The sequence below is a fragment of the Sipha flava genome, unplaced genomic scaffold (genome assembly GCF_003268045.1).
Source record: "Sipha flava isolate LNK unplaced genomic scaffold, YSA_version1 117_pilon_pilon, whole genome shotgun sequence".
In the NCBI taxonomy this organism is placed as follows: Eukaryota; Metazoa; Arthropoda; class Insecta; order Hemiptera; family Aphididae; genus Sipha; species Sipha flava.
Genome location: NW_020271741.1, coordinates 2289708 through 2315109, shown reverse-complemented (window position 1 = coordinate 2315109; position 25402 = coordinate 2289708). Strand labels below are relative to the sequence as shown.

The window sequence follows — 25402 nt, the reverse complement described above, 5'->3', positions numbered from 1 at the left end:
TATTTTCGTCAAATCTCAAAAATAGCAAAACGACTTCTTATAAGTTTAATAATGAAAACCTTAACAGTCAGTAATTATAATATGCTAATTTAATTTCCAAATATTTTAATAATAACTTAAAAATCATCTTATAATTGATGAATTAATTAACTACTGCTAAATTGTACTGCTTATTTAATAAATCCATTTTATTATTTGTAAGCTAATATTTTTCAATTTTAATTTCAATGTTATAAAGCCAAAATTTGTTTCTCAAGAATCATAAAGGAATATCAAAGAATTAAATTTAATTGTATATTTTTTTCTGTTTGGCAGATCACGTGAATCTGTCAAATCACAAGTAAAACTAGTATCATAATGATATTTATAATCCTAAATAAACGTATTGAATGTTTTATAACTACCCTATAAAATACAATTAAATTATTTCATAAAAAAAAATTTTAAGTATTATTAATTTAATAAAACGTATTTTAATCTAAAACAAAAGTTAGGTAATACATGTGGTAGTATTAAGCAAACAGATTTTACTTACAATGACGTGTGCCTTATTATATGACGCGTCTAAAAAAAAAAATATTAGTAATAATAAGTACGAAGATAAATATACATACCAAGAAATGAGGAAGTGAAAGTGGAAATACATGAAGTGCCTTGTATACATATTATATGGTTAATCAATATAATGTAAGAATTTATTGTATAAAAAAAAAAAACTTATTAATGTTTTCAATTGTATTGATAACAAATAAAAAAAATGCCTCTATTAGAAAATATTTGTTTAAACTACTTTTCTTATTTTTACTCTAGCATTATTTGCTATTTACCATAATAAACCAAAATTATTAATAGCCTTAATATTTAATGTACTTTATCTGATTCCTGAAACCTGTTCTTGAGCTATGTAAAAAAGGGTTTATGTTTTAATTTCTAGAGGCGTTTATGTAATGCGGCTAAAAAAGCGTTGTCCAAGATACCCACCAAGCACATCAAAATGGATGACAAGGTAAAGTATTTATATTAAAATTAATCCTACGTTATAAAAAAAAGAAAACAATACAAAAATAACACACGAAGTTAGCAGTAATAATATAGAAAATGATGAGAGTTTTCAGTCAAAACTATTAAGAGTATCCGAACTCAGATATTTTGTCCGTAGCTTATAATTTTCTATTAAATTATTATTACTACATAATCCATGATGATTAAAACAAGGTTAAAAAATATGTAAGTTCACTAATTTTCCGAATACAAAGAAATCTGAATATTGTTGACATCATTATTAAGTAACTTTTTTTTTTTTTTATTAGAGCTACTGCAAAAACTATTTAGCTTAATTATTACATGTTTTCATATAGTTCAGCATTGAATAATGTAGAGTTTTAAATAATGATACATTTTAATATCACAATATTTGATAGGAAAAATAACAAAAATTAATAATTATAACAATAGCTGGTATTATAAAGGTAAAATGTTTATAATGAAGGTAGGTAATGGAATGAATCATTGTGGATTTTAGCAATTAATGAATGGATATAAATGGAGTTAAACATTGTACAAAGAATTTCAATAGTATAACTATTAGTTATTAGTATAGCTATAAGCGGAATAATAATAGATTTTAAATCATTGAGAATTTTCTTTATATCCTCTGGTTTTTCAATTTGAAGTTGGTGTACAGCACCAGAAAGAGCATGTGCGTAAGGATTAGGATTTAAATTTGTATTTGAAGGATATGAAATTTTGTGTTTTTGCGGAGTACGATGAAAACGAGATTACGAATCGAAGGATACGAAGTGATTTAAATGACGGACATCCTTTGAAGTTCACCGTGTGATCACGTCCATACAAGACACATATAGCTGAGCAGCTTTTGTCTTGGTTACACTCAGAAATGTGATGATCGTCACCACACTTAACACGACGTAAACAGTGACCGCAAAACCGTCCAGTATGGCCATAGTCCTGGCCATAGGCGTAACTTGGAAATTTATTAGGGGGAGGGGCAAAAATATAATTATATATCTAACAAAAATGGTGTCTGAGGCTAAATGCCGCTTTACTACCTACATATTATATAAAATTATTCATTTTCTAACATTGTGTTAGATAAGCGAAAATTTAAGATTTAAAAAAAAATGTTATAGTAATAGCTATAACCAGCTGTTTTGTACTTATTTTAAAACAAGGTATGTAAAATACCAAAAGGGGCACTGCACCTCCTAATTTTTTCTAGGAGGGCAATTGCCCCCCTTACCTCCCCCAGTTTACGCCTATGGTCCTGGCGATTGTGGCATTAAGGTAGGCCCCGATTGATTTTGTACGGATTTTTGATTTTAACCAAAGTATTAGATAGGAATGATGTATTGGAAATGTCGTTGTTATTTTCAGCGGGTTTTAAATTCACAAAAAAAGAGTGATAGAGCAACAATAAGTTTTAATATATTCAAGTCCTTGTGATTGTATGACCGAGGGTGACCAAATCTTCATAAATATCAGAGGTAGTAGCCGTATAGTGTCGGTTCCTAATTACAACTCGAAAGGAGCGTAGATGTAATGGAAGAAAGGAATGATACGCAAAACTCATTTCCCTCAAAAAGGCAATGACTACATTGAAACCTTTTTGGTCTTTAGGACCAACACTTAAGTATGATTGAGTAGCTTTAAAAGATAATTGGTTGATATCAATCGTACTTGATAACAAATTTTTGAATAATGTAATATCATTTACATTTTTAACTTGGATCGGAGAAGAGAGAATTGTAGCAGGAATTACGTGTAGCTGGTTTGAAATAGTATTATGTACACTACTTGATGACGCAGGAAACAAATCGTCAACAATTGATAGAGCTACAAACCTGTTTGCTGTCATGAATAACATTGGTTTTTTGTTTTTGTGTGATGGTGAATTTTTGGTTGAAGATGATGTATAACGCTTGACATTTGAAAAGATGTAGTCGTAAATTTTTCGTCCAAATTTTGGAAGATAATCACTTTATTATTGGAATCGTGAAGAGTAGAGTTTTTTGGCAATATGAATTGGGATATGAGTACTATGTCTGTTATAATATTGAGGTTTTTTCTCCATAGCGCATTGTACGCCTAATGACGCTGTCCTTTGACGACACACATATGTGTGTGTGTGCGTATGTATGTGTGTATTAATACATACATATAAGGGTGACCCTTAGTCGAAGGTGAAGAAAAAAAATTTTATATTTTTAATTTCTCACCCCTTGTTTTTTACATTATTATAAGAAATTGCGAAAATTGAAAAAGAAATTGAAAAATTGCGAAATAGAGTTGGTTTGTCGTTTTTTGAATATAATCAATAAATTATTGAACTTTTTGTAAAAATGTAGAAAACTTAAATTATTGATATGATTTAATCATTTTTTCTTACCTACAACTATTATTTTATATGAAAAATTAGAAAATACTTAATTTATTAAAAAAAATTAACTTTTTTACGGTTTTTTTTAAGTTTATCGGAATAACAATCAATCATACGACAAAAAATAAAAATTATAAAGAATAAAAAATTAAATTTTCTAAAAAAAAGTTATTAAGTATAAATTTCATGTGGCAAGTTGCAATTGTTTTACTGGAAGCTTCGAGTAAACAAAAAAAATTTAAAAATTAATAAAATAAAAAAAATTAGTTTCAATAATAATATAATTAAGATGCCGTTAGTTATATGGGGGGGGGGGGTTAAATATTTTTATTTTCTCACTCCTCTAGTTTTTTCATTACTATAACAAAGTTTTAAATATTTAATTTGATGAAGATTAATCAATCACTCCCTTCACGTGCCACAAGAGGGTTTACTATTTCTAAACAGGGTAGTTTTGGGTTTTTTTTTTTATTTAATTCAAAATATGTTGCATTAAGCATAAAATTGTATACAAACTTTATTGTAGATTTAAATACTGTCTGTAAGAAAATGTATTATAATATATCTGATCAATCTATTATTTTCTATAAAAAATAATATAAAATGTAAACTACCTAAAAAATCGATAATTTCAAGGTTTTAATTTATCTCCAACACGTATGTTTGATTTTGTTTCGGCTATTTTCACACAATTTTGAGATATACTCGTATGTGTTTTTATAGTTAAATTATACGTTGGAATATAATTCGCATGTCCTGTGCAATTGAAGCAACTTATAAGGAATTTATAATGTTAAAAATTTTTTTGAAAAAAATCGAACACCCAGATAAAACTATTTCTAAAACAGCTATAAATAAATGTTATGGTAATTTATAGTATCTTGCGCCCGAAAATATTGCATTATCATTTTTATTGATTTTTGAGTGCCAAACTAAATTACAATTTTTCTGTCGATTTGTGTTTCTAAACATGTGATAGCTTTAAAATTATGAATTTTACAGTAATAATTCAATAGAATTGAGTTTTTAATAAATTTAAAAATTAATCATAAGAAATTATGTTTATTTCCCATAAATTCGAGCCTAATTATAAAGTAAAAAAAGTAGCTCAGTCAAAAATAAATGAAGATACTACACAATCTATATTTCCTAGAACCAACAAAGTCAGTAATTTTCTTGTGGATTTACTCTAGAAATAAAAATGCTTTTTTTGCTCCATTGAAATATTATACTTAAATCTGAATCAAAAAATGATAATTTTTACAATTTTATATAATTGAACGAAACGTAAAAATAATACTAATTTATGAATTATGCTAAAAACCACCTACGATTTGATGCTATTGAATCTGTTAAAAAAAATTATTTTTACTTACCATTTTGCAGGAAATCATTGGTGACGGTGATTGTTGTGCAGTGTGCATCGAACCATATAAACCATCCGAGGTAGTTCGGATCTTACCGTGTCGACATGAATTCCACAAAAGCTGTGTAGACCCCTGGCTGTTGGAGCACAGGACTTGTCCAATGTGTAAAATGGACATACTCAAGCACTACGGGTTTTTGGTGAGTGGCTATGAATACAAATTATATAGTCTATACTGTAATAGTCATCAACGAGAATAGTTAAAAATTATATTATGTTTGTTTCGTTTAACGACTCCGACTTAAATTGACTACGGTGCATATTATGTACTAAGAATAGTAATATTTTAAAAGCATTAATAATATATTATAGTTTGAATTTATAAAAAAATTAAAATAATTGAGGTTAGCATAGTTCTAAGTCACATATACATGGACCATCCCGCAAAATGTATCATATTAACATTCAATAAATAATATATATTAAAATAGTTTTTCGCTGTTTATAGGTACTGCCAAATTTTTACATACGCAATAATCCATGTGCCTTGTAAACAATAAAAAATAATATTTCATTGTGTGTTTTGAAATATTATTTATAGCTTTTTGAAATTATAGATCTCTTGTGTATACGTTATTGTACCTACTGCGATCAGGACAGCGGTCCAAATCTATGATAGAAATTGGACTAAATATTTTATGGTCATTTTTAAATTAATCGGTTATATATCTACCTACTGTAACAGATGTTATCGAAATTAACTTAAAATGTTGTAATAATTATTTGTCAAAACGAAGATTAATAAAAAAAAAATGTACGGTTTGACACGAATTCGATACAAATCAATACCAAGTTTATTGTTTTATTGCTATATATAATTTAGGTTTACTATTTTCTAGTAAATAGCTACACTGTATAGTACAAAATCTGAAATCGTGTGTGACGATTTTCTATATTGATCCAACCAATTATTGTATACGTGGCCACAAGCCATTATAAATTATTTCTAGTAGGTTTTTTTGATAAGTATTCTAGTAGGTTATCTAGTAAGTTTTCAACGCTAAATTAACAGAGTCAACGGTGATCTAAATAAGTATTCACATAAAATTACGATAGAAAACAGCATCGACCGAGTCAAATGGAAAAATGTTTTAGAGGCAGCAAAATTCCTTCAAGGACTGTAAAAGCTAAAGAAGAAGAAGGTTTTAAACACAAAGGAAATAAAATAAATATTTATGAATAAAACAAATTTCTAAACTAGTGGTACTAAATATGTAATTACTGGTAACTACATTGTGTCCATTAATACATACCTTAATATTTTCTTATATGTCCATGGGCATTTCCATCGTGTCTTTCTCCCGCAACATCTATCACATTTTATAAAATATTTCAAGAAGTTACCAAGCTTTATAAAAAAAATCGATCTGTTATGTAGCGTATAGCTAATGTAAATAGTTTTTACGTTTAAATTGCATATTTACATTGTTTTTTTTAACCCAAAGATTGATGAAATAATTATTGATGTCTCTCTCCACTTATCTCTTGCATGTTATAAATAGAACCAAATATCTTCTAATTTGACAATATTGATATAGAAGTAATATTATTATGTATTTAATGTATATATTATTCAAAGCATAATATACCTAATATAATTGAATTACTTAATAACTATATTTAATATATTTTATTCACGTGTCATAATTCTTGTACCTAATTGTTAATACGTTTACTTGTTAATTTTTGTAACTATAACAAGTTGTAATGTTTTTCAAGGACACGTTCTGGACTAAAAAAATATACTCAACCTATTAAGAAAATTAAAAATCGTTTGTTAACATATTATAATTTTACAGATATAATATTATATTAATGGACACGGACGGCCATAACTGAAAAATCCTCTGATTTTTCTGTGGTACCTACTAAACATTTAATAGTAGTTTGACTAAATACGTACACAATGGTGAGAATTAAACATATTCCTTAATAAGCAAACAAGCGTTTAATTTACTCAAAGATTACGTTAAACGACATAATGCTAGGATATTTTTCTGACAAATCGATTATGGATGTACATAGCATACGTATTATATTATTGTTATGCGGCAAGATGTTACGTACTTACGCATACAGAGGTCGAAGGAAAACGAGTGAATACTTTTAATGTGAAGGTTGGTTTTGTTACAATATTAAAGATTCCTTTCATCGATACAAACATATTATTCGGATAACTTTTGCGGACCTTGGCAATCATACAGTTGGTATATTTAATAATATATTAATATACCAGACCTCTTACATATTGTGTTTATGTACCTATATAGACAACATGAAACGAAATTAATGTATCATCGAGACATGTCACCATGATTTCAACCGCGTTCGTAATTGAAAGATAAAGCCACAATAGTGTAGTCATAATGAAGAACTTTAGTTTAATTTAAACTAATGATCTACTATTAAAGTAAAAACTAGGAACATGGTTTATATATGCATAATATATTATGATAGGCTAAATTACTATTTATTTTATTTTATTATTATTATGAAGTGATAAATGATGATTTTGCCGTGTTCTTGGTCAACGATAAAATCCGTGTGCGAATAGAAATTCATCAATGCATATATTTAGGACATAATAATCACGCCACGAGAAAGTTTTCAGCGAAAAATCATTATAATTCGATTCGAAAATTTACAACAAAAATTATTCGTGTACAATTATTATAATAATCGAATTTCTATTTTATTCAAGTGTAATAAGATAATTTTGACTACAACATACTATATCATTTATTAATATTTGAAGAATTATTTGTAGTACTTAAATTAAAATAGATTGCTTCGATATCTTATAAATATTTGTCCTCTTAAAATGATACTTAATGTTTTTGGCACATTATTTTTAAAAAAATTGTATTACATATTATTTTAGTTCAAAACAAATCTAGAGATCTAAATGTTTGTAACGTGATTTTTTTTTTTTTTGTATATTTTAATATTTTATAATATTATTTTGGAACTTAACGAATCATTCTCATAAATTTAATTTTAAAAATGATATTATTTGTAAAATTAAATATGTCTTAGCGTGGACCTCGAATTCAAAAACGGATCCAACATCTTTTTACAATTGAGGAACTCTATAGGAGAAATTATACAATAGAGCTGAACATAGGCATATGAAGGGATGTCTTGGACTTAGATCCCCCCTTTAAAAAAATAATGTCACAATATTGTACTTAAAAAGTTTACATTTATTTTTATTATCTTTTATTTAGTTCTTCTAAATGTACTTTATTTTTAAAATTATTTTTTTCTTATAGGAGTGACAATTTTCCCCAGCACTTCTGGATCCGTCATGCTCAAATAAGCCGGAAGTCTATTTAAAATAAAATATTTATTTCGTGACAGTTTTCGCTATATTAAGTATAGAAAATTTTTTAATACATTTTGATACGAGTCAAATAATTTCAAGAAACCCTAATTTTTTTAAACTTAAAAGTCCTTCTTATTTTACTTTTTTTATTCAAGCATTTATAAGTAGTCACTTTTTATAACTTGTGTTTAAAAATAGCATATACGAATATACGTCCGAGTATCAGTAAATTTTATGCGTATGCCTTGAATTCAAGCAGGATTTAATATTATTTATTTATTGTATAGGTATTAAATATAATGACTTGTAATAGTATTTGAAGGATTTCGTAGTTGGTACTTCTTATATTTTTATGTTTGATGAATATAATATTTTTCTTTGTTTTTTTTTAATAATTTTTTTATTTTTATTGTAGTTAACCTATTGTTAGTTTGATTTTAACTGACAAACATATTTAGTTAATCATAATAACTCTGACTAGTATATAATAGGAAAATCTTTTAAATAACTCAAAGTTAAATTTGTCATAATATAGATGATTACTAATATAGTTAGTAACATAAAATAAAAAATTAAACTCCTTCCGAACTCGGTAAATAGTGTCTTTGATTGTTACTATCATATTAACAAAATACAATTATTTATTTTTACAGCTACACTACCGAATTAACCAATTTTATTCATAATACCTTTTATTGATTTTATAAAAAATGTAAACAAAAAAAATTGTTGTGAGAGTTAGACGATTTATTGGGATTTCAAAATAGAAAAGATAAAACAATAGTTTTGAATCATAATGAATTAGTTAACATAAATAGATACATTTTGTTAGTCAACAACAAATTATCACTATTATATTGTGGTTTAGAATGCAATTCGTATTTGGAAATTGAACGTTCTCGTTGTCTTATTCGTACAAATTTAAAAAAAGATTGGGAAATTATAATTTATAACTTCCTAAGTAATAATATATAGAGTACAACTTCAACCGTAGTATTATAAGAAGTTTGATTCCTATTATCATATACCTAGTAATATAAACAATAATCATTTTGATTAGTTGATATTTGATCTGCAAATCTAATGGGTTATATCAGGGATTCCCAACCTTTTTACTTAACGGTACACTTGATCATTTTAAAAATTTCCACGGCACACTTAAATAAATAATAATGAATATACATTATATAATAAAAATTTAATGTGACATTTGAGACTGGTGTTTTTTACATAATTCCTCTATTAGGGATGAATATGTTGAAACGATAAAAACTGTTAAAGAACCTTCATTATCATCATTCCACGTAAATCCAAAATATAAATAATTATCAACATATTTACGTTTAACTTTTAAATTTAAACTTTTATCACTTATTAAAGTTGATTGTTTAATATTAATTTCAATATTTAAACTGTTGTCATTTGCACTAACATCACTGCCGTTCACATCCGTTAATTTACGCTTTTTTAAAAATCTATCCATTTTTAAATTAAACTTACAATATTTCTTGATCAAAATACCTCTACAGTATAATGCGTAACAATTACACGCACTCAATTTTCATTATAATGAGCACCGGCTATGTTTTTATATATTCATTATAGTATGTGGTAAGTCAACGCAACTACTTGTAATACCCGTATCGGGTATATTATAGCTGTTTTATCAGGACATTTTATCATTTTTTATTTTCAAAGTAATTTTTAAATCAATGCTATCATAAATATAAATGATAATTTTGATTATTATATTTAGTTATGCTTAAAAATTATAAAATTATAAAAATAATTCGGCACAGCGGTTGGGAATCCCTGGGTTATATAAACAGGGTTATCACGATGAAATGCAAAATAAATATAATTGTCTTAATAGACGAATAGCAAAACTGAGGCTACATAATTTTGTTATTATTTATTATGACGTTGTAACCGAACGTATGCACGTACACGATATACAGACGGAGTCGATCAGATGGTTGGGGTTTCGTACAGGATTTAATTTGAGCAATAATAATACCTAATAATAATAATAATATTAATAATATTAATGATCAAAGGAAAATTTTCATAAACGGTGTGTTTCCTGTGTGTGTGTACAGTTCACAGGCAGTCAAGAGAGTTTCTTGCACGTGGAAGTCGAAGAGGTGACCAACGATTTCGACGTGTACCAGTTCGCTCGAGGCCGGAGTTTCATGGACACGGCGCAAAATTCGAGAACGGTAATATGATCAGCGCGCGTAAAAAAAACCTTTTCCCGTACAAAAACAATTGTAACCAAAAAAAAAAAAAAAAAGAACCCCACCGAGTGTTGTAGAAATAAAAGAAAAACAAAAAAAAAAAAAAAAGACTTAAACCAAACCAATACCGTGGTCGTTGTGTGTGTTGGTGTGTACGCAGATACCGGACGTGGCGGCACAGACAGTGTCGGCGACTACGGTGACGGTCGTGCCCGAGTCGCCCGACGAACTGACGCCCACGCTTACCCAATGCGGCAACGGCTGCAGCAACCGCCCCAATGACAACGGCGACAACGGCGGCGCCGCAACCACCAGTACAACGATCGCCGCTGGCACCAACCGGTCGATTTCATTCGGTGAGTATATTATACACGCCACTTGTAACGTGTGAATATTCATAAGAATAAAAGGTATCGCTTATATATGTATGTATATATATATATATATATATATATATATATATGGTATATTGTGCACTCCGACTCGGTGATTTATGAAGTTATTATTTTTTTTCCTGATTAAATCTCTAGCAAAAACAATCGTCACAAAAATCAATCGACTTCACCATGGCCCGGTGTAACGTATACCACGCGTAGAACAAAACTGGTTTGATTTAAATTTATTATACTCTATTTCTCTTTATTCACCTGACCCGTTTTGCCACAGAAACATCCGAAGGGTTGATAAAACGAACTGTTGCCATATCCCGCACTGTGAATGTGCAGTCGAAAGATAACAATTACCATCATCTGCTAGATACTCGCATGACAGCTTATCATCGTTAGCCTGTCGATCTCTTGACGTTGACTGCAGCAAAATATTAATAACATAAAATATTATAACTATAACCCGCATCTTATGCGTATATTTGTTTGTGCAGAGAATTTAATGTTTATCATATGCACACCGTTTACCTAGTTTAACCATTAAACCGGGTAGTGACGCGATTATGAGAACCCCTTCCGAGATTTTAGCATTCATTTATTTTCTTAACAAATTTGTAAAGATCAAATTATCAGATTTTCAAGAAACGAGGACCACACACTAACTTCCCTATTAAAACTCAGCACGGTCTGATCTGGATCGATCCGTACCAGACCATAGTCCAGTCTTTTTTAGTCTTAATAATGTTTTTCGCGTTAATGTGGTTCGGTCTGGTTCAATCCCCTTGTCTTTAAATTAAAAAAATCAGTCCACTCTAGTCCATAGACGTCCCTAGATCCTTTTTTTGGGGTAGCGAACTTCATACATTAATGTATTTTCCTATTGTGCAATAAATAATAAACGATACACATTTGAGGCCATGGAGGCAACTGCCTCATTCACCCCCTTCCACTGAGGGTGCCCCTTGTCTAATCCGTCCGCCTTCATTTGAATAAGATAATAATGATCTAAATTTTGAAAAACAATTTAACAGTATGATTTTACGTTTAAGTATATATTACATAGTAAAAAAAATACCTAACATAATAATATGGTTTTATATAAAATGTTGAAAATTGTACGTCTTGTTGTCGTGAATTATATATTGAAAACTGAAAATCCCTGTAATCGTTAATAATACCCTTTTGGTAAGTAATCATTTTAAATTAAATATTCTCAATTCATATGAGAAAATATACAACCTAGTAGTTAGTATAGAATTATACTACATAACTTATTGAGGATAGTGGCGCCGAACCTCCTTAACAAGTGTTGTTAAAACAATAGCTTAAATAGGGTGGGTAGTCCTAAGGGCTTAGCCCCAAATAGTCATTAGGACCTTGAGGCTGCTCATATAACGTAGATAGTATCATACAGTAATATTATAATTGTACAATAATAACCTTCACATTTTTAACAACAGATTAGTTTTACAATGTAACTATTGTAACCTAGGTATTATTTATTATTACACTGACAAATTACATTATTGGTGGGTGGTACCTTCTGAAAATAAATTTAACAATAGTACTTTTTTTAGAGCTCGACGCCACTATTTGAGGAAGTTTTAGTTGACTTTTTATAACTTCATAAATAATTTTATATAATATACCATTTTAAAATAAATATATTTAATAAAATAATATATTTAAAGACTTAAAATATAGTTATTTTTTAATAATGTATGAACATTTGATGTGTTAAAAAATGTTTAATTATTACACGATATTTTTAGTTGGGCTTGCATTATATACCCTTAATGTGGTGGCTTATAAGTTGATTGCCTAATTTCACTCAACGTTAATTTTGCTTTATCAGTTCCCATTTATGTTTCATATTTTTCAATAATTTGCATAATTTCCAAATGTATAGATTTATACGCTCATCCAAATGACTAAATCTATTATTCCACTCCTCACACACGTTATTAGTTCTATTACTATCCAGTAAGGTACTTTGGTGCATATTCCATATGGAAGCGGGAATTGAGAAGAAAGTCAATGAAACTGAACATTTGAATCATCATCAGTTTCTATTCTACTTATTATTTTATAGGCGTGTATAATAGTTTATCCAGATAAATACGATATACGCAACCCACACCTATTAGATAAAGTAAAAATATAATTTTTTGTAACGTTTATTTCGTAAATTAGCCAGGTTGAAATGAATGGGATCTATTTTCAATTTACTATTACAGGACCGGCTGACCACGTAGGCTAAGGCCTGTTCAATTTTTATTCAGCCTGTTTGGTAGTTTTTCTTTTTTATTACATGTAAAATGTATCTATTAAAACACATCAGATATGGTTAAGGTTAAGAAATACAAATATTCCCTGCTCGTATGCTAGCCGAAATCGTATTTTCTAAACCCATTAACAGAACGGACTGGTGGCGCCGAACTCTATATTCAAGTAGGGCAGATAACCTATCTCTTAATAATACTTTAGTGGTGCGTAAGTTGGTCCAGTCTCCAGAGGTTGGGTCAGCGAATAATTATAGTTATTGTGAACTATCAACAAACACGGTTCGTAATCAACTCGTGTGTACACACACTGCTCGGTAGATTAATCCACGTGTCTCATTTATCTAATAATATTGTTCATGTAATGCATATATTATTGGGCTCTAAATACAATCGTGGGTCGGTGTTCAGGTCTCTTCTCGTTTTTTCTTCGTTTTCTATTTTTATTTGATTTCAGCATCACTAGGATCGATTACCGAATATAAAGGGCCTACAATCCAGTGATTTGTGCTGGGCACGGTACTGTTCGCGAGAAGAAACCCGCGGCACCGACATGGGCGTATTTTAGGAGGGGGGCGAAAGGGCAAAAATTTTTTTAATGTGGATAATTTTATAACGAAATCAAATTACGCGTGGCTGTGAATACTGAATTGGACTTTTTGTCGGGTCCATAATTAACGAAAAATCAAATAAAACACTAGCGTAACACAGACAGGTGTTAAAAAATAACTACACAAAAGTCGATTCTAAGTGGATCCGAAATAAGATTTAAAAAAAAAACCACAAATATTAAGGATTCACCTGATTTAAATATTACCAACAATTTTACTTGTTAATTTTGAGCCTGAATTAAAGAAAAAATTTGAGTCGCCCTCCCTCCCTATAAGTAAGTCTAAATACGTCCCTGGGCACCGAACCTATGTGTAAGAGACGTAGGTCGGCTCGTGCGGCGGCGTATACACGTTAGATATGTCCATAGCGATTGTTTTCGCGATAACAATATTAACCATACACGTGCGGAGCTCTTTCCGCTTGATAATAATACACATCCGAAACGACCGAGTCTTCGCCGTGTGTTCTAACCCATTTTTCCGACAATGGAAACCGTACGGTGGGCATATTGTATAGGTATGCGTCGGCGACATTCGCGTATTGTGAAAACGTTTCGTCAAATCGATTTCACGTGTGTTTCCCGGCGTATCTACTTTCTACGATACCTTGGCTTCCAGGTGTTACTAGGCATTACTGCACTACGGTCAGTGTGAACAGTAAGCGTCCACGGTGTTGTATTATTCGTCGCAAAAACACGCGCGCATTATGCACGCGCGTATTATACCTGCAAAACGATAACGCGGTCTGTACGGTGTAATCGCTCTGTATAATATTACACACGTTAACACGTATACGTATGCCTCGTGCGTGCTGCGTGGCAACAGGCGGAGACAACCTTACATTAGAGTGGGTACAAATGCGTCTTATTGCGTGCGCGCTTGCACCGCCGCAACATTATTATAATAATACATCAAAACGTGAAATAATAACGTGTAGTCAGTGGCGAGTTTAACTGCTCGCGGTATAATAATAATAATATGTTAATAACAATACGAACGGTTCGGCGGTTATTAGTATCCAATCGCGTCTGCTTGGGAATCGAAATGTTTTTCATCCTTTTCGTCTCCCATATAATGCAGCACCGGCCGAATACCATCCATCCACTGTAGGTACTCTGCAGTTAAGTGCCAACAGAATAGAGCGTCAGCTAAATAATCTGACTGTCCTAAACATCGCGTTTAAAAACAAACAACCCTTGCACACCATTATTTTAATGTCATTTACATAAAGCACCGCTACATCTTTGACGCCTCGACGTTATTTGTTTTTTATTAAACACATCAGCTATTAATTTATTACAAGTTTATTAAAATCGATATTGCATCCCTTTCATTGTTCAAAATCTCTACCACTTTTTACCGTTTAAAGTTCCAAAACTTCGTTGCCGAACAATACAGACTTTTACCAACGCTACTGAGAATGCTAATGCATACACATACGTGTCGTACAAATACGACTACGGTATAGGTACTCACTAAACAGAGCTTGTAGAAACCGAGGAATTCTGATCATTCTTGAAAGGCGACCGGATGAATCAAAGCTCGTTGTCAAAATCAATAATAGACAAAGATTAGAGTTAACGAGAAGTTAAATACGGTAAAAAGTTTTTTTTTATAACCCTTGTACTCGTATGTCTATTAGCTATTGCACACTCTCAATTATACTCATAATTGATTCAGAAATAAGGCGATTCATTTTAAAATTCAGAACGCTCGTTAAGCGTTGTACCTTCGAATGCATGTATCGTACATATACTTATAGTAGTCAATTTATCAAAAAGAGAAGTAAAATAATATATTTTTCAAGTCGGTGCCTACGTCATCGTAGGCGGGAACATTGACTTAAGCGGCCGAAACCATAATTATTTGGACTGTTTAACCGCAAAAATAATACAATGTTACCCGGCAGCCGGTCGTCGTACACCAGTTGCTACATTCACACGAAATGCGTCGTCCCGCTCCGCTGCGGACGTGACGGACGTGCGCTTTTTTTCATCCGAACGATTTCGTATCCCGTTACAACGAAAATAGTAAATACTTATTACGCACCGTAATGCTTCATAGTCGTTTCTTTTCGTACTTTTAAAACGCGTATAACGTACGGGTTCAGGGTGCTGTGTATATCATTACACCGCTGAGCATTGCCGCTTTTGTTTCACATTTCCCATCTTCAGATTCCTCACCATAATATAATAAATTGCATACCGCCGTTTCCTTAAATATGTCGATGATTCGGAATCGCGAGTTCCACTGCCCCTCACTTAATTTCGGTCATATTATTTCAACAAGAAGAGAGAAGAATAAAAAAATAATGTCTTCTAAAATATTGCGCTCGATAAATTTTTGATGCAAGGACGACGTCCACGACGAAATTCAGTGGATACCCACGAACGTAAGTGGAACTAGGAATTTTAAAGCCAACGGAAAATGTTAAAATTACGTTCTATCATAGACCAATAATCAAATACTCTACACGAGAATTTTTTTCTAATAAATAATACACAATCATACTTGTTGAGTTTTAACCTAATAAAAGTATTTAACAAAGTTAAAAATATCAAATTAGTTGTTTATAATTACAAAAATTACACCCTCTAAAATTTTACGCCCGGGTATGAATCTTCGTCTTCCACCTTCTAGTTCCGCCCCTGCCCACGAACTATATTTAGGAAAATTGCGCAATGATAATATAATAAGAATATTTCAACACGTGGAATCCAACATACAGGATTTCAGAAATACTGCGGATATGTTGTTCCAACTTCTACTTAATTCGAGTTTTAATTACATGTATTATTACAGCTATGTCAAGCAGAACACAGGTCTTGTGACAGTTACTAAAAGCAGTGTCTAGTGATGTCTTTCGAAAAAGAATGGCGTTTTATTTATTCTGTTTAAATTATACTAATTTTTTCCTTCTTTTATTAGTTGCATAATTTTTTTTTTATATTTCTGGAATATTTCATCTACACACACACTCACGGTTCAATACATCTAGAACGAAATTTTATTTGAAACGCATTTACATTGATCAATAATTTTTTTTTTTTGTTTTTTTTTTTTATTTAACAAAATGTTGTTTTACTCTAACACAAATTATATTTATTGAGTATTGTTTGCTTGTTTTTAGACGCTGATTGGTGGCACAGCCGACTAGGTTCACTGCGACAGACACGTTCTTCAGATGGTTTCTGAAACATCAAAACAACGATTCAGGACGGATGTGATACTAGCCATTAAGATAAATTAGACTTTGTATAAGTTATATCTTCAATTCAAGTCTTATTGTTATAGAGATTAGGATTAGGTAAAAAAATATTATTTGTATAATTAAATGAAAATTACTTTTCATTTTAAGTTATTAAAACCGTATAAATATACCTAGTCAGTATTCCTATAAATATAGCTTTCTGATTATGACTGGATTCAAATGTAAACGGTACTTTTTATAACTATTTTATAGATAAAATGTATAATTAACTATGTTATTATAATATTTAATATTAAGATAAAAATTATTTTTGAAAAATTAATAGTTTGTAAATAAAAAAACCAATATAACGTTCAAATATTTCATTTTTCTAAGTATTAAACTGAAACAATATTAAATTACCTATGTTTGATATTATATAATTGTTACCTAATTTAGAAAATTAGGCATAATTGCGAATTAATGATGCTATGTATGGTGGAGGTGGAGGTGGGTTTTCAAACTCGCCAATTGTATCCATGTAATATTGGAAAGCTTTCAAGAACCTAAGCTCGTGAGGTATATGAACTTCAGTCCTGGTTAACTTTACACCCAAATCTTCTAATGTTGGTAGCCTCTCGCTAACTCTATCATTTACGAATTCCTATAAAAACAAAGAGGTTGTATAAATATATTAAAACTTACGTTATTTATAAATATTATTTACTCTTTCAAAACGTTCAGAATTAACATAACCAGGAGGCCAGCTAGGACACAATTTGTCTGTTAACCACATTTTAACTAGATGTTGAGGATTTTCTAGGAATCCAGTACGTTTAAAATCAAAGTTGAATTCTCTGTTGCGACGTAAAATTGCAAAAATCCAATCAATCAAATCAGATAACAAATAAGGGGTTGGCCTAAAATCACCATAAATGTTATTAGTAATTATTCATTAGTACAATAATCAGAAAATATATTGTATCACATATAATCACAACAGAATTACCCCACAGCTTGATAAATTTGCCCTGATGTTGAACGATCAAGCATTGCATTAACAATTCCATTCACTACATCAGCTACAGCAACAGGTTGCTTAATTGTTTGTTCTCCTTTCTTCCACAATACAATTTGTTGACGACTACGACGCCATGCATGACTGTACATTCTAAAGACAAATTATTAGAATTATTTATTTTTTAGTTATTATTTTTAAAATAAAAATTATTAATTTATTTATAAATAAAAATTATTTAAAATACAAATATTCTAAAACACAAAATACACTTATAATTAAAAAATAATAACAAAATAAATAGGTTATACAGGTAAGACAATTACAACAAGTTACAGAGTTAAACAATTAATAATTGTATGTTAATATAACTTTTTTTACCAACCTTTGCCAAAAATAATTTTAAATTTAATTTTAAGTAATGAATCAGTATTATATGTTAATAAATAAATACATATAATAAAAAAAAAATAATATTATCAGCTTTTGTAGAATTAATATTATAGTAAAAACAAAAAAGTTTCAATCATTAAAATATAATATATTTACTAGTTAAAAAACATAAAATAAAATTTGTTAAACAATAAGTTTAATTAACATATTTATCACCGTTATAACACACAATATTTAACTACATTGAATTTATAGGTACTTAAATCATATTTAGATTAAATTTAATGTAAAATATATCTATATTACGATTTTAATTTAAATTGTTATTAAAGTGAAATAAGTTTTTATAAGATGTAAATAACGATAACATGGTACAAGTCAATAAGAATATACATTAATAATGAAACTACAAGTGCCTTCCTCTAAGATTAAAATTTTGGAATTCAAAGATAATACTTAATAACATCAACAATTATACTACAAGTGTATCAACCAATATTTGTTCGTCTATATTTATTAAAATTATAATTATAATAATTATTTAATAACATATTTTAAGAAATATTCAACAATTGTTTAATACAGTGATGTCTAACCTTTTTCCTTTGGCGGGCCACTTTGGTAAACAATTATCTTCAAGCAGGCCACAAAGTATAAAAGTACATAAATAATCTTATATATTAGACTTGTTTTCTAATTTTTTATTGTCTATTGAAAAGATTATTAATTGAAGTACACATTAGTTTGATCAGTATGTTATTTTAAGTACACGGGTGATATCGATATTTAATTGTAAAGTTTCTATATGAAAATATCAGACAGAAAAAAATGCAAATATAATGATGATTGCCGAATTTTTAATAAAATACTTTTTCATTGAAATTAATGGAAAAGCCGTTGTTGTGAAACGGTTTCAGTTTTTAAAGAATTTAATATCAAACAACATTATAAATCAAAACATTTTCATACATTTTTAAAAAAAAATTTTATTTTAGAAAATTCGTAACGAGCCACATAGAATACCTTTGCAGGCCACATGTGACCCACGGGCCGCAGGTTGGACACCACTGGTTTAATACTTAAACTATGTACAGTTCAGTTAAAAGGAAAAATTAGATATAATTTCAAATATTGGTTAATATAAATCTAAATTATAATATAAAATGTTTAACAATGAGAAAAATAAAATAGTTGTGAAAGTACTAAAAAAAAAAAAAAAATCCTACATAAAAATGCAACTAACACCAACTATTAAATGATTGATTTTTTCCCTTATGAAAAGCAATGAATACAAATTTTCCTTCAAGAATAAAGATATAATAAAAAATAATCTGATATAATATCTAAAATAACTAAATATTTAGGTACATATAATGATGAAACAGAACTGAATGCAAAATAATAATTAAAATAAGCATTATAATTAAAATGTATTATGATTTCAATGATTTAAAAAATTTTAAATGCAAATAATATGAAAACTTTAAAATGTTAGAATTGCTTTTGAAATAAAATTCAAAACTATTTAATACAATTTAATCACATAAAAGTTTACAAATCTTTCATAATTTAATATTATACTCACTATTCAAAGAAATAAAAATATTAAATATTTTTTTAATTCAAAACTGATAATAAGTAATGAACAATTACGATCAATACACTTACAATAAAAATCTATCTCCTTGGCCATATATGTCTGATGGACGGAAAATAGTAGCATTGGGAAACTCTTCACGAACTGCTTGTTCACCAGCTTTTTTGGATGTCAAAAATCCTGATCCTTTAGATAGATAAATAGGCTAAAAATTTAATTATAATTTGTTATGACATACAAAAAAAAAAAAAAAAAAAAAAAAAAGGATAAATACTAATAAATTATTTTATGTCAAAATATAAATATATATTATGTACATAACCTATATTAGTTTATAAATTAGAAAGAAAGTAAGAATCCAATTACAATTAAACACAATGGTACTATACTCTTCATAATCTAACATACATAAAATAACAGTACTGTAACTGGAATATCAAAAAAACTAGATATTTAAATCGATATTGGGTAAATATAAATTTATATTTATTATTATTACAGTTTAATCGAGTTACATTTAATTAAAAATGATACACGTGAGGAGTAGTTTATGAGATTCATTTTTCTTGAAATTAAAGGAAGATGTGTTTGAAATAACTTAAAAGTAAAAACAATCATAAAAAAAAAAAAAAAAAATTATACCCAGATATTACAAATAAATAAACCGTAAAAATCAGTAAGTAAAGATGCCGTATTATCAAAACCTTAGTGTAGGGATCAGCAACCTTTTTTTAAAAAAAGAGCTATTTTTTTAAAATATTAAAAAACTATGACATCCAGAGAGCTGCACATGTTTGGATAACCTTTTTATGAAACAGTGAAAAGTTTATATGAAAACCCTATTGGAAAAAAGCACAAGAAAAAATTACCAAACTATGCTGCACTGATTTAATTAACCTAACGAGGACCATGCTCACATACTAATATAATTTTGTATTATACAAAATAATGAAAATCGAGTTTACTAGATAGGACACATCCATACCTGCACCCCGAAAATAAAGAAAACCATGTCACAAAATAGTAATTTTATAGGAAATTAAATTTTCGATTATTTTCATTTAAAAATTTGTTTTTCTTTGTGACTAATTCAAGTTGGCTTATTGCTCCTTATTTTCGTTACTTTTAATAACTGCACGTAGTATCTAATACTTTTATATAGAGCAAAAGATTTACAAGGTCATCAAGCTAACTAAATTTCTTCAAAAATGGACATGGTTTCCTTTACCTCTGAGGTACAAAGATATACACCATAAAACTTAACTAATTGTGTGATAAGTTTAATAAATAATGTGGAGTCATTATATATCAAATATTATTTTATTTCTACCTGAAATAAACATTGTTATTAAGAAATTCAGAAATAATATCATTATAATAACTAAGGTTCGGAAGTTATAGAAGCCAAAAAAGGCAAAATATGCATGAAAAAATAATAAAATATACATGAAAAAATGTGATTTTTGCAAAAAAAATATTTATTTATTTATTTATTTATTAAAAGTTAATTAGTAAATTTTAAAATCTTATAGTTAAATAAATTATATTAATGAAAACTAAAATATGGCGCATAATCATTTGGCGCTTGAGTTTTTATTGAACTCATAACATAGTTAAACAAATATATTTTCATTATTTGTGAAATACGAAATAAATATATGTTGTATAATACCTGTTAAATGATTGCATTGAAATATCAATATTTTTGTAAAAATTCATAGTAGACATTAAAAAATAACAATAAATAACCAAGAAAAATAATATTGAGTTTTATATGATGCACGGTTTCCACATTAATAGCATTGTGTTATGTAAAATTATTTAAAATAAATCGGTTAAAAATGAAAAAAATTAATTTTTTTAGAAAACATTAAATATGCATACAAATATGCGAAAATCAATGAAAATCGACAAAATATGCACTTTTTCTCTAAAATTAATGAAATATGCATTTTTAATTTTCAATTTTTAAACTGTATAGCTCGGATTTCTATAAATTAAGTGCATACAGAACAATATGTAACTCCTATAATTTCCAAGCACTAATAATAGCGTATAATATAATTTATATTTTACGGGTATCAATATTGATACATTTTCCAAAAAACCACAAATTGCATGTTAAAGAGTCACAAGTAAGGACTCGCCCCTGCTTCAGTATATATTTAAGCTATTTATTTTCAACTTTGGAATTATTTTAATCTTAAACATTTCATTTCAAATACTAATATACAAAATAATTAAATAAATTAAATGACTGTTAAACTTAACAAATTATTATATTATCTATCCTTACATTATTACAAGAGTAAATAAAATTATAAACCAACCTACAGAAAATGCATTTAATTATAAATATTAAAGACAAATCTTAATATAAAAATAAAGTCAATATGCTTATGTTATAATTATATTGATCTAGAGAAAGTTTTGGCAGTATACTAAGAAGTTTATAAACTATATAACTTACAGCAGGTAGAGGATCAATATTAAGAGCAGACAGATGAATAAACCGTTCAACGCCCATCTCACGACTAATCCTTGCTATACGTCTAGCTCCTTCAACATGGACATCATTAAATTTAAAATTTTTTGTCTCCCAATCCCGTCCTACTAAATTAATGACCACATTCGAATATTTAACTGCTTTCCTGATAGATTCTTCATCCTGCAAGTGATATGGTTGGAAAAGCACTTGGCCCAAGTCACCAGTAAGTTTCAATTCTCTAGTAAAATAAGCATCTCCTCGATATGGAATAATCATCTGTTTAATCATATCATATGAATAAAAAATTACAACATCTATGGCTAACAAGAAATTATAATTACCTGGGTTCCAATTTTTCCCATTTTATTAATAAGATAGCCACCTAAGAAACCGGTGGCTCCAAAAACAGTAGCAACCACACCATTGAAACTAGAACGACCACCGGTACCTCTTTTCAATTGTGACAACGCTGGGTTCTTAATAACATGGGGTTCTGATGATTCGGTGCTGTAGTTTGAAGATACAACCAATGACAAAGTTCGGTTTCCTGTTAATTAACATGTATTACACACATTTGACACAAATTACATTTTTGTTCACACTTACTAAAAACCTTCACATTGTTGTTAAACACGTGCACTGCCATGTTTACACGCAATTTATAATTTAAATCATACAATCTGAATCGAAAGTTTTTGAATTAACATTCCGAAAAATAAAAATGTAATTAGAATTATATTAAATATGATAAGAAATTACATTTTAAAACATCTGCTGCTAGGACAAAGATAAGCATTTAACAGTGTAGCTTGATAGAGAATTGATGGCCAAGCAAACATCTGCTGTTCATCTTTCCGCGACACTGATCGATGTACAGCTGCACACACTGTAAAGCCTGTCTGTCTCTCTCATACATCGTCCGTCACTTGTTTTTGCTTCTTTTTGAGTAAAATTGAGCATTGTTGGTGTGTGTATTTGAGATTCAATTTTTTTTAGGGTTACACTAAGGAAATATGGTAAGTAATTATTATTTTAGGTTTATTATTAGTACCTTTTTATAATATTAAGCGTTAAATGTACCTTCTCATTCAATGACGAACAACAGATTTCAAATTCGCCTTAAACCATGTGACTGCCATGTATTCGATTGCCGACGTGATAATTTGTTTTTCGTACATCACATATATTATTTTTATTGTCGGTCTTAGTATTTCTGTAATCCCTTATTTATGTGTTTAATCGTCTAAATTCATGTATATTTCTGGTACATCTTAAAATGTAATTTAATGATGTGAGAATGACATTTTTATTGTAAGATTTGGTCTCTTAGCTAACAATATGTTTTATTTGTATATCGTTTAGCCGCCTAAGAAAGACGCAAAGGGCTCGTCCAAGCAGCCCCAAAAAACCCAAAAGAAAAAAGAAGGAGGATCTGGTGGCAAAGCCAAAAAGAAGGTTAACTTTCTACAAATATATAAACATAATTTAGGTTATATTAATGTTTGACATGTATTTTTGAGTAGAAGTGGTCCAAAGGAAAGGTTCGTGATAAGTTGAATAATCAAGTATTGTTCGACAAAGCATCTTATGACAAATTACTGAAAGAAGTTCCATCGTACAAACTTATTACCCCATCTGTTGTTAGTGAACGTTTGAAGGTTCGTGGATCATTAGCAAGAAAAGCTTTGGATGAGCTCCGCCAAAAAGGTAAATAATTAAAATTTTGTTATAATGTTAACAATATACAATTGAACTTTTTAATATCGTATCATTTTTCTTCAGGTCTTATCAAACAAGTAATACAACACCATGCCCAAGTAATATATACAAGGGTAACAAAGGGAGATGAATAAGAATGTTTTTGTATAATAATTATTTTATTAAATATAAAAAACTGTAAAAAAAATATTGTTAGTTTTTTTATTAAAATCAAATCATAACATAAATATAATATTAATTCTTAATGTGAGTTGTGAAGTATAAGCACTACATAATTTTAAGATTAAAAATGTATTATCAAACACTACTTAATTTAGTATTGTCTTAATGTTAAGACTGAACTTGTTTTATATCAACTAAATAGAATATTAAGTTAATCATTTCTTCGACTACAATATATTTGATCATCTAAAATACATATGTTTGTCACATTCAAGTCAAACGTAAAATTACTATTAAGTTTCATTCTTTTAATACCTGGTTTTCGATGTATTAAAAGAATTAATTTCAAATTAATCATCTATTGAGCCATTAATGCATAAATTATTCTTTTTTAAATTCAAGGAATTCCTAAAAATAAATATTTTTTGTAAGCCATAATTTCTTAATTTATTTAATGTTCATAATATAATCTGTATTGGCTTTTTCAAACTCTAGATTTTCTATAAATTATATGCTTTCATTACAATCTAAATACCTGATAATATTGTATTAATTTTTTTATGATCAATAAAAATATGGGATTCAGAAAACCATTAGTTCACTTTTTGGTTACTTAGTGGCAATATAACTTTGTAAAATTAAGTGTTTTATGCTACTTTGGGTTAAGATTGAAAAAAAACTGCCAACTGTATGAAATTGATAGCTGGTAATACTATTTTTTATAATTTTTACCCATAATTTGTTTAAAATGAAATAAAAACATAACCTTCAAATAAAAATTATTTATTCTTAAAAAGATTACCAGAAAATTTTATTAAGAAAAAAAATTAAGAAATGTACCAATTGTTTGTAGATTTTCATAATCATTAATTTGATAATTTGACCTTTTTCAACAATTAAAAAAATAAGCACTCAACAACTCTTAATATTTATCATAAAGTTGTCATCAACGTTTAGCAGTGGCGCACACAGGATTTCTTTTTCGGGGAGGAGGGGAGGGTCGAGGTAAAAATATAACATTTTACAATTAACAAAATTATGCAAATCCTTAGATATTTTGACTTAAATAATAGCATTGATAATAGACTAGGAATTCTATAATCAATGATACTAGGTATTCAATACTAACTCTTCATATTTCAAACTTGTAAAATTTGTAAATTTTAACCTA

General features: G+C 28.7%; 3 protein-coding genes across 6 annotated transcripts in view; 2 read left to right on the top strand and 1 right to left on the bottom strand.

Annotated features, from left to right (window-relative positions):
- Positions 1 to 17136, top strand: part of LOC112693772 (protein goliath-like) — a 54669-nt gene extending 37533 nt beyond the window's left edge. The window contains exons 4-8 of one of the 3 annotated variants that reach the window (XM_025568969.1): positions 935 to 1006; positions 4784 to 4963; positions 10248 to 10367; positions 10546 to 10741; positions 16795 to 17135. In XM_025568969.1, the coding sequence (XP_025424754.1) occupies positions 935 to 1006; positions 4784 to 4963; positions 10248 to 10367; positions 10546 to 10741; positions 16795 to 16859 (633 nt within the window). In that variant the 3' untranslated portion in view covers positions 16860 to 17135. Of the gene's footprint in view, positions 1 to 934; positions 1007 to 4783; positions 4964 to 10247; positions 10368 to 10545; positions 10742 to 16794 lie in introns of all 3 variants that reach the window. The other 2 variants (XM_025568979.1, XM_025568988.1) reach the window with 2 other exon arrangements.
- Positions 16643 to 23094, bottom strand: LOC112693788 (NADH dehydrogenase [ubiquinone] 1 alpha subcomplex subunit 9, mitochondrial). 2 transcript variants are annotated; one of them, XM_025568997.1, is made up of 8 exons: positions 22957 to 23094; positions 22692 to 22897; positions 22333 to 22626; positions 19934 to 20067; positions 17864 to 18025; positions 17582 to 17774; positions 17278 to 17518; positions 16643 to 16855 (listed from the first exon to the last, which is right to left on the bottom strand). In XM_025568997.1, the coding sequence occupies exons 1-7, from the start codon at positions 22994 to 22996 to the stop codon at positions 17318 to 17320; spliced, it is 1230 nt and encodes a 409-aa protein (XP_025424782.1). In that variant the 5' UTR covers positions 22997 to 23094; the 3' UTR covers positions 16643 to 16855; positions 17278 to 17317. The 2 variants fall into 2 exon arrangements, with proteins under 2 accessions (XP_025424782.1, XP_025424789.1); XM_025569004.1 differs by having other exon boundaries at positions 17305 to 17518.
- A 161-nt stretch (positions 23095 to 23255) lies between these two features.
- Positions 23256 to 24258, top strand: LOC112693797 (40S ribosomal protein S25). Its single transcript, XM_025569009.1, has 4 exons — positions 23256 to 23366; positions 23713 to 23805; positions 23874 to 24057; positions 24133 to 24258. Exons 1-4 carry the CDS (start codon positions 23364 to 23366, stop codon positions 24201 to 24203), a joined length of 351 nt encoding a protein of 116 aa, XP_025424794.1. The 5' UTR covers positions 23256 to 23363; the 3' UTR covers positions 24204 to 24258.
- The last annotated feature ends 1144 nt before the right edge of the window (positions 24259 to 25402 follow it).